The 16,822-nt window shown below is 31.8% G+C and overlaps 1 protein-coding gene across 1 annotated transcript; it reads right to left on the bottom strand.

Annotated features, from left to right (window-relative positions):
- Window positions 1-1,438: 1,438 nt before the first annotated feature.
- LOC107857968 (cytosolic sulfotransferase 15) lies at window positions 1,439-2,476 on the bottom strand. Its single transcript, XM_016702723.1, has one exon. The coding sequence runs from the start codon at window positions 2,474-2,476 to the stop codon at window positions 1,439-1,441; it is 1,038 nt and encodes a 345-aa protein (XP_016558209.1).
- Between the last annotated feature and the right edge of the window lie 14,346 nt (window positions 2,477-16,822).

The raw sequence follows: 16,822 nt of genomic DNA, 5'->3' as shown, positions 1-16,822 counted from the left end.
TTTTAAAGGAATATATTAAATAATTGGAGTGGGTTCATGGGTCAGATTAAATAAGATGATTGTGTTTTTTTTCAAAAACTAAAAAAAGTTTATTAAGTATCATGTTATTATTAGTAAGTATACTTGATGTACTATAGTAATAGTAAAATGATTTTTGCGTTACAAAATACAAAATAGGTAATTTTATTATACTCTTTTAATAATTGGGTGGCTTTGCTATTTTGTAGTAAAATAATTTTATTACACTATTTTCAATAGTTGAGTAGTTATATAATTAACTATTCATACAATTCCTTCTTTATCGTTGATATCATCACTTCGTTATCACGGTAGGAAAAACAAATACAAAAACAAAGGGTCAAAAATACATGTTAAATATTACAAATAGTTTAAATTTGCGCTCCTTTCATCTATTGCTCTTAACATTAAATTTTGAGTTTAAAATGTCTCTCCTTCCATTTATTGGACCATAATTGTCTTTTATGATTTACAATGCTTCTTTCCATAGCGAAATTATTAGATGACATATGTATGACTTTAATTAACTAGGTCGCACAATTTATTGGTGCACGCATATATCAGATCCAACCTAGCTAAATTATTTTTCGGTAATTACTGGAGATGAGTTTCTAAGAATCCGCCATGGTTAAATGATGAAAAAGTTTGTTAGAACATAAATATGAGAATGAGATTGAAGCTTGTTTGTTTGCACTAATTCTGAGCCAAAAATCACAACTTCAAACGATGTTGTCTTTTAAATCCACTAAATCTCAAAACATGAAACGTCAAAGGAACTAAGTTCCTATTTAATCAAGTCTCGCATGTGTCATCTCATAATTCTATCAAACAAAAAAGCATTTTCATCCCGACTGTTAGTTTAATGTTAAGGATAGTTGAGGTCACATAGGTGAAAGAAGGGTATTTTTAATTCGAAAATAAATTTTAAGAGTAATTGAGATCCAATAAGTAAAAGAATAAGGGCAAACTTAAGTTATTCCGCATACATTATAAACAAAACATTAACTAATTGCTTGTGTTATCTAATTCTGGTAAGATTTACACTCGATTCATCGTTTTTATATGTACAACTAGTGTGCTTGCTTGTGTCTCCTTGGTAGTCTCATTAATGTTTAAAAATTGGGCGTAGAATAATGATGATGATCATGAACTACATGTACATGTCTGTAAGCAAAAGATAGTTGTAGTACATTCTTGATTACAATTTAGAACTTCACTTTTGTTTCCACAAACTCTACAAAGCCAAAATTTAAAAAAAAAAAAAAACAAGAATGGCACCATGTAACAAAATTATTCGATTCATAGTGTCACTTGACCATCATCATAATAACGGCGGCTTGAAATGAACTCTTATCATTCGACCTTTCCTTTGACCCCACCCATAGTGAGAACTTCATGTATCAGACTGCCCACTTGCTCATCAATCATCATGTGCATGCTCTTGAGTTGAAGTAAATATCTCAAATGTCAAGCCAGAATCACCCAACTTCTCTTTCAAGAATTCATCAAAACTTTTAGCCAAAGAAATAGTAAGATGATTAGCCCAATCTCCCATTTGTCCTTTCCTAAAAAAAGAGCTATATTTCACATTCATAAATTCTCCACTTGGGTCCTTGTTAACTTCCAAATTCTTAAGATATTCAAAGCTACAAATCCTTACAATATCTTCAATCATTCCATTTTCCTCTTCCTCTTTTGAAAAACTACATCCCAAAAACTCAGCAATTTTCTTAACATACAATAATGTGTCACCTTTTATATCTTCATATTTCAAAAACAACACCTTCTTAGGGTCCTTTAAACTTGCATACCAATAGCCTAACATATGTTTCCAAAAGGGTCCAAAAGGGTGTATTCCCTTGATGAACATTTCTAATGCTTCTTCAATTGTTGAGGGCTCATTTTCACCCTCAAAATTATTTTCAAGAACGAAAAATCGCGTAGAAATAAATTGGTCTAGAGGATTTCTACATAAATATATAATCTTACTGTGGGATTGTTGAATTGAACTAGGAAGAGCATCATAAGGTGAGTGAGTTGCAAATATTTTTGGAAAAATTATTGAACTTTGAGGAGGAGTTTTGTACATGATATCAAAGTCGAAACGAATTAATTCATGAGGATTAGAAGTAAGTAATTGGCTTTTTTGATGATGATCATGATGATTAATAATGCTAAAAATGAGAGCTTTTAACCAAGTAGTACCTGATTTTGGCAAGGTTGCTAAGATAATGAAGTCAATAATATTCTCATAATCTGATTGGAATTGTTTTTCAATGGAAACTAAAGGTAGAACCAATCTTGTTGGACACCAAAAGCCTTTGTACTTGTGGAGCAAACGACCATCCCAATTCTTTGTTTGTGTCAATTTCTCAAGTAATTCTTCTTCAACCTTTGGTTGATCATCAATAGAAGTTGTTGCAATAAAGATGGTTTCTAAATTTTCTACTTTTTTCATTTGTAATTTTGACTAGAGAAAGAACTTCCAAAAGTTACAATAGAGGGAGGGATTAGTGTAAGTTTAAAAGCAATTAAATGATAAGATTTATTAGAGGAAATTGTCATAAAAATTAGATCACTTACAATTTGAACGAAAAAAAATAATCTTTGAGAATCTGTCGTAAAAAAATATAAATCTAAAAATAAATTTATCTAAAAATAAATTTGCAAAAAGAATAGAATAACCAATGATTAATAGTATGATCCAATAAAAAAAAGACAAGACTCTATAATTGTTTTTAGACAAAAACCAATGATTGATCGGCCATTATAAAATACTGTAGTATAAACAACTTCCTTGGAATTTACAATATTTTCTTTTTTCTTTTTTGTCTACACTTTCAAAAGTTAAATCTAGCCATTCTGGGACTATGCTCCATGATCCCCACCCCCCCACCCCTCCCCGCCCCTCATATAATTGTCATACTCCCTCTTTGATACCTTTGATGGGAATTTATCAAATTTGCATTTTGGTTTAGATTTTAGAACATATATCACAATTCACAAGTATCACACCATATTGAGAGCTTAGATGCAAGGACCAAATTAGTAGTTTGTTATTTTATTATCACTAATCAGTTTGGGGAGGTGGGCTTAGTAGTTAGCGGAGAGGTGGGGTTGGGGGGAGGGTGGGGGGTGGGGTGTTACTGTTTGGCTACAAATACAGAAAAATAAAGGTAGTATTCTTTCTTGAAACTTAGGGAGGAAAGTTTGATGTTACATTATATGATCTCACTAACTATATAATTTCATCACGGGGAAGTGTATGAAATGTGGACCAATTCAAAACTTTGCGTTTATGGGTTTCTCATCTTAAAAAAGAGGGGTTATTCTAAAAAAAAATAGACCCAAATTAGGGTGACTTTCAAATTTTAGCTTCAAATAAAAAGGTTTTGTTAAAATAGTCTTAACTTGTTAACTCATATTTTTTTGGACGAAATTATCCCTACTCCAATAAATTCGCTGTTAAATTTCTTTCTTCCGCTTTTTCTTTCAAATTCACAGAATCGACTTTAGCCGTAAGGTTTCTTCAGGTATGAGTTTCATCATCAAAATTCATTGTGGTAATTTTAGCTTATTGATTCATTGTAGTAATTTTAGCTCGTTATATAATTAACACATTGATTTGATTTTTTGGGAGGCGAACGTAAGCTGAAGTTGGGATATGCTGTTGTTGTAGTAACATATTTACCATTGAGGAATTGTGTCAAACATGTTGTGGGGAGTTTATTATTGCGGTTATAATTATGTTTGAGTAGTTGTGGGGGGTTGGTCTTTGAGGAAAAAGCCGTTAATATGAGAGTTAACGTTGATCGCAACATTTTTTGGAAAGGCCAAACATATAACGTCAAGATGGTACAAGAAATTAGTTTCAAGTATTTCAAACTAGTGGTATAATTAGCATTAGAAGATGATGAGGAATTGTTAGAAGATGATGAGAAATTGTACAGGTTGTGGGGAGTTTGTTATTGTGATTATAATTGTGTTTGAGTAGTTGCGGGAGTTTGGTCTTGGAGGAAAAAACTGTTAATATGGGAGTTAACGTTGATCACAATATTTTTTGGGAAGACCAAACGTATAAGGTCAAGGTGGTACAAAAATAAGTTTGATTGTTTCTATAGCTCGAACACAAACTACAAAGCTACCTTTCTTGCAAGCTTCTTTAGTTGTCTCAGTTTGTTGGACAACCTTGCATTTCTCTCATGCCAAACTGCACATATAAATTCAGTATGTATCAGTTTTCATTCTTGGGATATGTGTCTCTTGCCTTTAATTCTCTGCTTAATCCAATCATACATTGCAACTCATGTAGCAGATAGTGGTTGAGTACTATTTAGCCAGCAAAGCAACCTCTTGTATACTGTATTTGTATAGTTACATTCCATGAACAAATGATCTCTTGTTTCATTCACTTGCTTGCACAAAATACACACAAAGTCAATCTGAATATTCCACTTCACTAATCTATCAGTGGTCACACAATGCTTCACTCATCTAATAAACTTGCAAGGAAAGCCCAAGTCAATCAGGATCTGCTTCAAATAGGGTCAATCTACAGTATCATAAGCCTTTTGTATATCCACTTTTAACATACATCTGACTGAGATAATTTTTTCCACTTAAGCTTTAACCAATTCATGAACAATCATAATATTAATAACTCATTTTCTATCTCGGATGAATTCAACCTATGTTTTAGAGATTAAAGAAGCATTAACTTATTGATTCTAAGAGAGAACACCTTAGCTATTAGCTTGTATAACATAGAGCAACGGGTAATGGGTTTAAACTCTCTAATGGTAGTAGAATTTGGCACTTTAGGTAACAAGGTTACTATTGTACAGTTCACTGCATTATACAACTTTTCATTGTTAAAAAAAATCCTTCATTGTTGAACACGCATCATATTTAATCACTGGCTAAGCTTTTTTACAAAAATAAGGCATTGTAGATATCAACACCTAGAGCTTTATCATCTCCTATATAACAGAGGCTATTATAGATTTCCTTATCAGTGACTGAACGACGTAATTTAACTTGTTGCTGATGACATAAAGAGGGGTCATTCTTCATAAATTTTTTTGTTAACTGCGGTAGTATTGGTTAGTCACACTCCATTAAGATTGGTAAAAAGTAATAATCGCATGCTTAATATCCTCAGGATCCGCCCATTTAACATAATTCAAAGAAATAAGCTCCACTATCTGCTTCTTGTTACCTTTTTTCTTTTATAACTTCACTAAAATACATGGGGTTTGAATCACCTAACTTATACACAAAACCCTGAATTTTTATTGTAACATGCTTTCTTCAATATTGCTCCATTTCTCAAGAATAGTCAGTACATCATTCTCTTTCAAGACCATACTATCATAGTATCGAGTTGATAAACTATGTTGTATCACTTGCAATCTATCTCTGAAGTAAACAACCCTCTCAAAATTACCCCTATAGTGTGTGTTATTCAGTAGTTTCAAGTGCAATTTTAGCATCTTCAGATTCTGTCATACATTTCAAGTTATGCCCCATAGGCAAAAGTTGACACTGCGTTAGTCTGTAATGATTTGGCAGATGACCTATAACTCTTGCCCCAGAGGCAAGACTTAGACAGCTATGCCCCATGGACAAGAGTTGACATTGCCTTAGTCTGTAATGATTTGACAGTTGTCCTATAACTCTTTACCTAGAGGCAAGACTTAGACAGTTATGCTCCATGGGCAATAGTTGACTATGCCTTACTCTTTAATGATTTTACTTGTTGAAGATATATATTCTAAATTAAATTGTTACTAATCTTTTGTTGTTTCATTTTTCACAAGGGTTGTGCTTGAAATGGATGAAAAAGAAATCAGTATTGAGAAATACAATATGGGACAATCAATTGAAAGTATCAATAGAAATAATGAGCTAATGGTTATTGAACCAATATTGGAGGCTGAAATAGCTGAAGAAATGGGGCAACCATCCAAGATTAAGATGGTACGATAAAAAGAGAGGATAATTGATGTCGAGACTACTCTCTTGAGACACAATGCCTCTTTGAATGAGGTAAATGTCAAGTCGATCTTCATTGACAAACTAAATATGGTGACGTGCATGTCAAACATTGTAATTACACACAACATCCAATTTAAGGTTATCAAATCAAGCACAAAAAGATATTCACTGTGATGTTTGGACGACAACTGCATATGACAGTTTCATGCCTTGAAGATTGTCGATTCTTTACTCTTTTAGGTTACTACATATGAAAAGGCTCACAGTTGCTTGGTTGATTTCATAATGTCTGACCACAGGAATGTGACATCAAAGGTCATATGTGACTACATACTAGAGCTGGTGTGTGACTCTAGTAATATAATCACACCAAACTTTGTGGTAGATGAAATGAGAAGGAAATATAGAATAATCAAATCTTACAACAAAGGATGGCGAGCGATACAACATGCTTATACGGTGATAAGAGGAACGACGGAAGAGAACTACAACATATTGCCATCGTATCTTCACATGATGAAAGAAAACAACCCAAGCATGTACACAAACATAAAGAGGGATGATGAGAACAGGTATAAATACTATACTGTTCAAATTAAAAATTTTTGTCCAAGAGGCAAAAGTTTATTCTTTAAATTCACTGGTTAGATTATTAATATATATGCAACTCTTGCCTCATGGGCAAGACTTAGTTTAGAATAGGTACAGATGTTATACTGTTGAGATTGAAAACTTTTGTCCAAGAGGCAAAATTTTATTCTTTAATTGCAGTGATTAGATTAGTAACATATCCTCATGGGCAAGACTTAGTTTAGAATAGGTATAAATACTATACTATTGAAATTAAAAACTTTTGCCCAAGAGGCAAAAGTTAATTCTTTAGTTGCACTAATTAGATTATTAACATATATGCAACTCTTGCCTCATGGGTAAGACTTAGTTTAGAACAGGTATAAATACTATACTGTTCAAATTGAAAATTTTTGTCCAAGAGGCAAAAGTTTATTCTTTAAATGCACTGGTTAGATTATTAACATATATGCAACTCTTGCCTCATAGGCAAGACTTAGTTTAGAATAGGTACAAATATTATACTGTTGAAATTGAAAACTTTTGCCCAAGAGGTAAAAGTTTATTCTTTAGTTGCACTGATTAGATTATTAACATATATGCAACTCTTGCCTCATGGGCAAGACTTAGTTTAAAAAATTATTGTACGGTGATTATAAACATCAAATGCAAATTGTTACTAATATTCTTTTGCTCAACATAGGTTTCAGTATGCATTTTTTGCTTATGGCATTTCAATCATTGGATGGACCAACTGTAAACCGGTAATAATGATAGATGCAATATTTTTGAAGTCAAAATATCGTGGTGTCCTCATGATCGCAGTGTTAAAGGACAGAAACAACAATATATTTTCTTTGGCTTTTGGAATTGCAGAAAATAATGAGTCTTATAACTGGTTCTTCAATCAGTTAAGAAATGCAATTGGGGTACGTAAACAATTGTCTATTCTATCAAATCGTCACCCAGCCATTGCAAATGTCTATCCAGAGTGTCAGCACGGGATATGCATCGATCACATGGAGAAGAATTTAAGAAAAAGATACTTCTCAGATATGGTTCTATCACTCTTCTACAACGCAGCAACAATATAAAAACACACTGAATTTTATACTTTTATGGGTGAGATAGAAAAAGTCAACAAAGTTGCTACGGAGTACTTGAAAGAAGAAAAACCAGAAAGATGGGCTCATTCATTTCATACCAACAGAAGGTACAATATACTTACGACTAACAACGTGGAGTCCATGAATGCGATACTGAGAAAAGTAAGGCAACTGTCAATACTGAAATTGATAAATTACATTGAGAACAAGTTATAAAGATGATTTTATGAAAGAAAAATGAAAGCGCAAGGCAACTTTCATGACATCACACGTTGGGTGGAAGTGGAGGTGATTGACAAGATTCAAGTTGTCTTGAAATTAAAAGTAAGTAATTGATATTGTATTTTGATAATAGAGAAATATACAAAAAAATTAGTAGATAATTGAGAAGAATAACCTCCACATGCTATTAAATATATGATCTTTATAAAAGGATAACCTCCACAACTGACTTGATTGTGCTCATTGGTTGTATTTGATTTGTAATTGGATGTTGTATGCTTGATTGTAGCTATTTTTTGGTTGCCTCAAGATTTATCCTCTATGTATGGTTGATTGCTCTATATGAATGATTCTGCTCATATACTAGATGTTTCACTATCATAGTTGATTCTACTCATAGGTTAGATGCAATATCTGTTTTATCTCAATTTATTTGTAGCTGATTCTCATGCTCATATGTTGGAAGCATCATTATTGGCTCTGTATAATTGGTTCTGCTCCTGTAAATAGATGACTAAATCACTCTTCTCTTTTCTTCTCTTAATCATATTTTATAGCTTTCAAGATTGTAACAAATATAAGTTGTCATTTATTTATCATTTTATTTACAAGTAGACCCTATTGATGCAATAAGATTTGTTGTAAGAGAAGAAAGTATTGAATATATTGTAGACCTGAAGAGTAGGACTTGTCATTGCTTGGTATTACAAACATATGGGATACCATGCACTTATGCAATTACAGCGACAAACAGTAGACATATGAACAAGTCTAGCTATTGTTCTCATTGGTTCTCAAGAAAATCTTGGCTACAAACATACCAGGGAGAAATCCTACCAGTTAGAAGCACAATATCATAGATTATTCTAGATAGCATAAAGAATCTGATCACAAAACCCCCAGATACGAAGGTTATGCTTGGGAGAAGACAAACAACCAGATATCTTTGCAGAACAGAATCTTCAAGAAATAATTATAGATGTTCAAGATGCAAAAGAACCAAGCACAACAGATCAAATTGTCACTACATTCCTATCCCTCATCTGTATGCAAGAGTGTACAAAAAGAAAAAATAAAAAAACATGATTAGTTTTACTTTTCATCCGAGAAGTTGGATCAAAATAACAGTTATAATAGGATTTTTTGATCCCCTATTTTAGTTAGTAATAAGTAATTTTGACTTTCATTCACGAATGTCTTCTTATTTATTTAAAGTTTTAACTTGTGGTGAAGTATTTAACTCAGTACCTTCTTATTGATTATTTATAAAAATTACTTAGCATGTTAAATTTTTTCATATATTGATGTGTAAAAATATATCATATTAACAGAATTCGGGGAAGGACCACACTCCCAAGAGATGTGATGTAAATAATTTCATGGGATACACTTTAAAATTTGCCTTGAAGGCAAGATGCAGAACAAGTTATGCCTCATGGACAAGAGCTGACACTAGATTATTCTGTAATGATTTGGTAGATGATCTACAACACTCGCCCTAGAGGCAAGACTTAAGCCCCAAAGAAATAATTTATGCCCTATGGGCAAGAGTTGACACTAGTTTAGTGTGTAATAACTTGACAGATGATCTACAACACGTGCCCTAGAGGCAAAAATTAATACAACAAACGAACAAATTATGCCCCATGGCCAAGCGTTGATACTAGATTAGTGTGTAATGATTTGGTAGATAATCTATAAGTCTTGCCCAAGAGGCAAGACTTTTAGACCCCAAAGGAGCAAGTTATGCCCCATGAACAAGAGTTGACACTAACATAAGCTATAATGATTTGGCAGATGATCTATAACTCTTACCCTAGAGGTAAGACTTAGACATCAAAGGTAGTTCAACTCATAATTTTTCAAAGAACATTCTTCCCCTACCATACAAAATATGTTTATAAAAATATTGCAATCTTACAACCATATGAGAATCAATCTTCTAGACTAAAAACTAAAATACTATAAGTCAAGAATAAAAGCAATAAATCTTAAAAATTACCAAAAGAAAAGCACGAGAGAGTATTCAATTGTGAGTAGGAAAAAAAATGATACCAATCAACAAAGCAAACATCTAACCAAATAAATAAAAGTGGAGAACCAACTACCGAGGAGGAGTAGATGACCCTTAGATTACAAGGGCTAAACTGTTTCTTATTTTATGCCATTTAATCGAGGATAAATGTGATTGAAAAGTTCACAATGATCAAAATACTCATGTAACAGCCGCACACAAGTAATGATAAGACAATCCCCATAGAAACAAGTTATACCTCATGGGCATGAATTGGCCCTGCCACATTGTCTACTAATTTAGAAGATACTCAATAACTCTTGCCTCAGGGTCAAGACTTACCACAAGGAAAAGAAAAAAAATATTCTTCGATAATAAAACATAAATATATAAGGATACCAACAAATGAATCAGTAGCGATTCTATATTGTATACTTTACGTTATCGCATAAAAAAAAGTTGATTCAATTTTAAAAGACTATTTGAGCTTTACATAATCACATAAAAATAGCTAAAAATCCTTCATGTACTGTGATTTTCAATAACTACTACTCCTTGTGCATCCTCTTTCTCTTTTTCTTTCCAAATAATCTGTCAGCTTTTTTTGTACTGTTGTCTTTTATACCATCTTATAGTTTTCGCTTTTCATAATCCCACAACAAATCTCCATACCTCATGCGAACATAACCAATGTCAATCTCTTTTGGAATATCTCTACCATGAATAAAATATTCAGCAAAGGCACAAACAAATGCTCCACAATTATTGTTATACAAAAGAAATATATTATGTGAATATATGGAAAACAACAAAAAAAGAAGTGAAATAAACATTTAAAAGGGAATGCAATAAGATACCATTGAGTTTGTTGTAAAGTGTCATTTTCAGATTTGTCAATGCCCTTCTCAAGATAGAAATTAACCTTTTGCAGAAAATACAGTATCAATATTTGATAAGGTAACATCACTTTTGGAACAACTTTATCACTGCGCCTGATACGGTTGGACTCGTATACATATATGCATCAATCAGTAAAGTCAAAAACTCCCAAAATCTAGTGTCCAAGTTTAGATTTTTCTTGTGAAACATAAATTGAAAATAACACATAATCAACCTTGTTCCACGGTACGTTTGCATCACAATATAAGCCTCTGATATACTCCTCAACCTCGTGTTCTCAGGGATGACAATTTTTTTTTCATTTTTCACAAAGTCTTGATAAAGAGCATCGATCTTATTTCTAAATACAAAATCAGTTGTAGTGAACTTCACAACATTATTAGGTTCATATTTCGCCTTCTTCCTCATGTAGTAGAATATTGTATCTAAATGCTGAGACAAAATAAAAAGAACACTGAATAAGGGCATTACAACACATTCATTACATAAAGAAGTAACCAAAGTAAGATGATCAAATCCGAAATTTAGGAAATTTTGTTCCTTCTTTTAGTATATTTAACGAATTTAAGTTATATACACAGATTACGGAAAACTTATAGTCAATTTATGGATTATAGCAATAATAATAGTACATCCAGTGTAATCCCAATAAAATACATGGACTATTGTAAGTTATCATGTCATTCTCAAGTATATAATATAAACTCTACTATGAAGAGCTACTTGTTATAGGTCAATTTAACTCGACTTTGTTTAATGTGAACCAAAACTTGGAGGCTGTTTTGTTTAAATCTAGGTGGATTAAAATCAGGACAATTTATCCTACCTTCTATATAGGACAAGTTATCCAGTATGTTATATTGATTCTATACTGATTTTAAATAATACCTCAAACCTATGCTACTCGGACTCTTTAAAAATTTCAATCGGTGAGTGCCGAATTCTTCAAAAATAGTGTATTTTTGAAGAATACGACACGAGTGCGGCATCGAAAGTAAAGAATCTATGCAACTTAGTCTACAACTAAAAATGGGATAACCTATGAACCAAAGGACCCTTGGAATTTTTGTCCACACGTAAATGGCTTGTGGATGCCCTGTCTTGTTAAATTCTTTTGCAATGTTTGCTTTCTGCTTTTATGGACTGCAATAGTTTATAGTTGGTAGGGCTATTGTATAATGTTTTCTAGACTAACTTGTGTAGTTTCTTTAAAAAAAAAATAGGACTGCTCCAGCACTAGTTGTGGGTTGGCCTCCAGTTCGTTCATTTAGGAAGAATTTTGCAAGTAGCAGCTCTGTGAAACCTGCTGCTGAGTCATCACAAAATGTAGTCCCAACTAAGAGTGTCAACAAAAAACCAATGAAAATTTGTTAGAAAGGTTTATTTTCTAAGATCAACATGGGTGATTTGAAGTCATTAAATGCCATTTCAGTCTATACATGGGGAAACCTCTTGGCATTGTGGAATAGGAAGTCTATTTGTCCATACACATTGTGATAGTTTATGTAGTCATTCATAAGCTCTGTATCACTGGAAGGGTCATTACTCCAATGTTCGTGCAAAACCCAAAACAACCTTCATCTATATATTATGCGTAAGAACAAGTGTGTACTGACAATACATAATACTCCTGTTCTCATCTATTCAAATAGAACAACAAACACTTTTTCATGACAGATTTGTTAGATTCAGAAATGTATATATAATATCAAGAATGACCTAATGGAAGATGTAACTGGTGTTTCCAAAAGAGAGACACAGAAAACAACAATTTCAATGGGCTCAAATGAAAGGCAAAAAGTAACTCGTTCTGGCGTAGGAAATCTCGTACTGCAACAAACAAAACTAGTGTCATGAGCCTTAATTGACTCTAAACACTTCAAATCAGAACTTCTCCACACTTTCAAACTCTTACCCCAAGAACCAGAATAAATGTAACCATTACAAACAACCAAACAAGAAATACTGTCAGTGTTCAACCTACTAGAAGAAAGGGGGGTGGGACAAAACAAAAGGACAATCCAAAAGCACATTAACCGCGAATAATCACATATGATATAAAGAACAATAAGGTTAAATAGAACAGCCAGACAGACATTACAAATATAGATTAGGATAGCAAATGATAATACAGTGTTATTCAAAGGTCGACCACAAGTTGCAAGTGAATAAAATCACTTCTTCGAATCCACAGCACAAGAGCCAAACATTAAACATTCGAGAAACACATCTTTTCCTTTAATGTATATATTTTTGGCACTTAAAATACATGAAAAATGAATAAAATCAGAATATATGTATTACCATAAGTACAAAAATGACAAAATGAAAAGCTTAAAGATAGTAAACCTACCATTTCAACGTATTCAATCCACACTCGATGAACGCTCAAAAATCAGTGTTCAAGCTCAACAGATTATCAAATGCTTCAATGTCACAGATGAAAGGATGCTTTTGATATATATGCTAAAATCATAACAAAATAAAATAGATTTTTTACCTCCCACAACAATGTTGTAACATGCAACAGCACAAGTCTGAATAATAGCATTCTCCTATTTAGTAAACGGAGTAGATGTAAAATTATTATTTTTTATAATCTTTGTCCATGACTGCAAGATCACATAAGCAAGAAGAGCAGCCGAGACATTGAGATTTGGAACCATTCCAGTAGTGAGATTAAGCTTTGTCACTTTCACACTATAAATAATTTCAATCAACACACTCACCACAATTCCCCAAAAAGTAGTCTGTTTAGTCCATGGAGGAATTCTCTCCACTTCTTCAGCATGATCTCTCATTTCTTTCGTTTCTTCTCTTTCAATCTCTATTGATTCTACACCAACTCTACTCATTTCCATGTACCATATTTAATCACTACAAATCAAAAACAACAACAACAACAATCATGAAATAGAAGGATAGAGTGTGCACAGACCTTACTATAACAAAGAAGAAAAAACATAATGGACTTAAAAAGATTGAAAAGAGTACCAAAAAATGTAAAAAAGATCACCCTTTTTTCTTTGCTGGATAGAGTTCTTGAAAATCGTGCCTAACAGATATTGAATAAATGGATTTGACAGTTGTTCGTACTGAGTTATTACGATCTCATCAATAACGATAATAATCAACAGTGAATAAATACTATGAAATTCAACAAGATTTGCAGAGAGAGAGAGAGAAAATGAATCCCCCTTGGATCCAATATTACAAAAAAGAAGAATAATGTAAAGAACATGAAGCTAGAGGCTTATAAGCTTAATGGCCGGAGGAAATGATCAACAAGCACAAATAGCCAAGCTAGAATCTTATAGAGATGATTTCTGACCAAAATAAAAAAGAACAAAAGAAATAAAGTAACACACTAACGCCTTTGACAGCACAGTATCTGGGATGCACATAAAAATATGCACAAAACAAGAAAATAAGTTGTAACTGGCCTAACGCAGACACTTTGAAGCTTATTTGAAAAATAGTCCTAATCGTACCTCATTATAAGCTAATTTCTCAAGTCATTTCACTTTACAAAGTTAGAACAAAGTGGTTACATTAAAGTGTTAAACAAACTTAACAGAAAAACCTAATTATTGGCATATTTGACTTCAACATTCATCACTTGTACATAATATTACTAAGTTAGTAGATGATCTATAAATCTTGACATAGACGCAAAGACTGAGCCCCCATAGAAACAAGTAATGCCTCATGAGCAAGAATTGGTCCTGCAACATTGTCTATTAATTAAACAGATGCTCAATAACTCTTGCTCTAGAGGCAAGATTTATCCCATAAAGAAACAACTGCCCCTATGGATAAGAGTGGACACTACTTTGTTCTGTAATGATTTGATAGATCCTCTGTAATTCTTGCCCTAGAGGTAAGAATTAACTTACAATAAATCTATTTAAAGAAAGATAGACTGACAGAGAATTTTTTAGACATTGATATAAAATACATGTAAATGATAAACTGAATTTAGTAGAAACTTACATAAAAAATGATGTCAATTAAGTTTGAAGGCAAAAGTCTGAAGAATTGGAAGCAACATCCACTGAGAGACGCTTTATTTCTTCATCAGAAGCAACATCCATTTTTTTCTATTAATCGAGTTTGAAGATTTGAGAGGTGTTCGATGAAGAGAAAGAGAAGCAAGAGAAAGAGTATTTGAGAAAATGAGGAAAAAAAGATGAACACCGAGAAGAGTATTTCATAAAATCTGAAAAAAAAAAAAAGAGAAATAATAAAAATTCAAAATAAAGGTTAAAGACAAATAAATTTTAAAAAAGAGAAAAAATGAAGAAATAGATAATGGTCGAGAAAAAAGAGAAAAAAATAAAGGTTGAGACAAATAAATTAAAACATGAAAATAAAATTAAAGAAAAAATAAAAAGCAAAAATAATAAAAAATACAATAATAAATTTAAAGAAAAAAATTAAAAACTAAAAAAAGTAGAATAATAAAAGTAAAGAAAAAAATAAAAAAGTGAAAATAATAAAAAATAAAATTTGAGAGATAAATGAGTATGAAAAGTTTAAAAATATATTTGAGGTGTAGAGGGCAAAATAATACTTTTAGTATATTAAAAAGTAAGGAAGACTATTCTTCAAAGACATTCTTATTTGACGTCAAATATCTAAAGCCACAAATATTTGGGTTTATAACATGCAATTTCCTGGAAAAGAAAGAGCTCATTGGTTTTAGATAAATCATTATACATATTTTTTAATAGGGATGTGAAAAAATCTGTTTAACTGATAAACTGAATCAATAAAAATGTTATTGATTTATTGATAGCGGATTATTAGGTTAACAATTTTTAAGTGATTTTATAATTTTTTTATTGGGCTATTGGTTCGGTTTCTAGTTTTAAAGTTTTAGTTATTGGTTAAACCAATAATCCAACAAGATTATATTAAAATTATATTTTTATTATTGATTATTTAATAGTGACTCTGATTTTAAATATATACCCTATTATTTTTTGTATTTTATGTTGTCTTAGTGCTTGTAATTTGTGTAGACTTTATGCATGAAGATAGTGTTGAACAAAAAAAAAAAAAAAGAGAAAGCAAAAAAAAATAAAAAATTAGAGGAACATTTTCTTATTGGTTAAAATCGAAAATCGAATAATTAAGAATCAAAATAATTAACCGAAAATCGATTACAAATATCTTATTGATTTGATTATCAGTTTACCATGTTTACAAATCGAAAATTGATTAATCAAACTAGTAATACTCAAAACTGAATCAATCAGTCGACATGCATCCGTACATTTTTAAAATAGAAATATTAAGTTTTAGCCAAAATTATTGGATTTTTTTTAATATGTAATCGAAACTCTAGCTTTAACCGAGTATGAAATAATATATTTCCTTTTAAACGTCATTAGTGAGATATAAGAAGTTTTGGGATTTTAAATTGTACCTTAGGTATAGAATGTGTAAAAATGATTATTGATTGTAAGGTTTTGATTTTTCTTCTATAAACTTTTTGCTTTCTAGACAAGTCAAAGATTCCCTTCCATCCAACTTTTATGTGACCCTAAATATATCTATTTTTATATTTGTTGTACATAAATAGCAAGTTGGAGGAACTATTGAAATAATAATGGCAAGTGTAATTTTCTGCAGAAGACGTCATATCAAACACTATATATATATATATATTGTTTGTAAAATAATACTAGTATCAAACATTTTTCAAACATCTCAACATTAAAAGACTATCACATAAATTTATTTGAAAAAGCAAAATTCTTTTCCCTTCGCACATTTTGGCAAAATATCTCATAGAATGTATCACCGTCGCTTTAGGCCTAGGTCCACACAAATGTCTTTCGGGCCATGCCACATCAAGTGTCAAAAGTGCGTGCACCATATAAACTAGAATTGTGCATTATGAAGTTCTTTATTTTTTTTCTCCCACTCTGACACCTATAAACTTGACAAAGGGAACACCGACACTGACACCATATTTGTCATGACACGT

Source organism: Capsicum annuum, chromosome 2 (assembly GCF_002878395.1).
Source record: "Capsicum annuum cultivar UCD-10X-F1 chromosome 2, UCD10Xv1.1, whole genome shotgun sequence".
Lineage (NCBI taxonomy): Eukaryota > Viridiplantae > Streptophyta > Magnoliopsida > Solanales > Solanaceae > Capsicum > Capsicum annuum.
The sequence above is the reverse complement of the archived record's forward strand: the minus strand, read 5'-3'. Positions and strand labels throughout refer to the sequence as shown.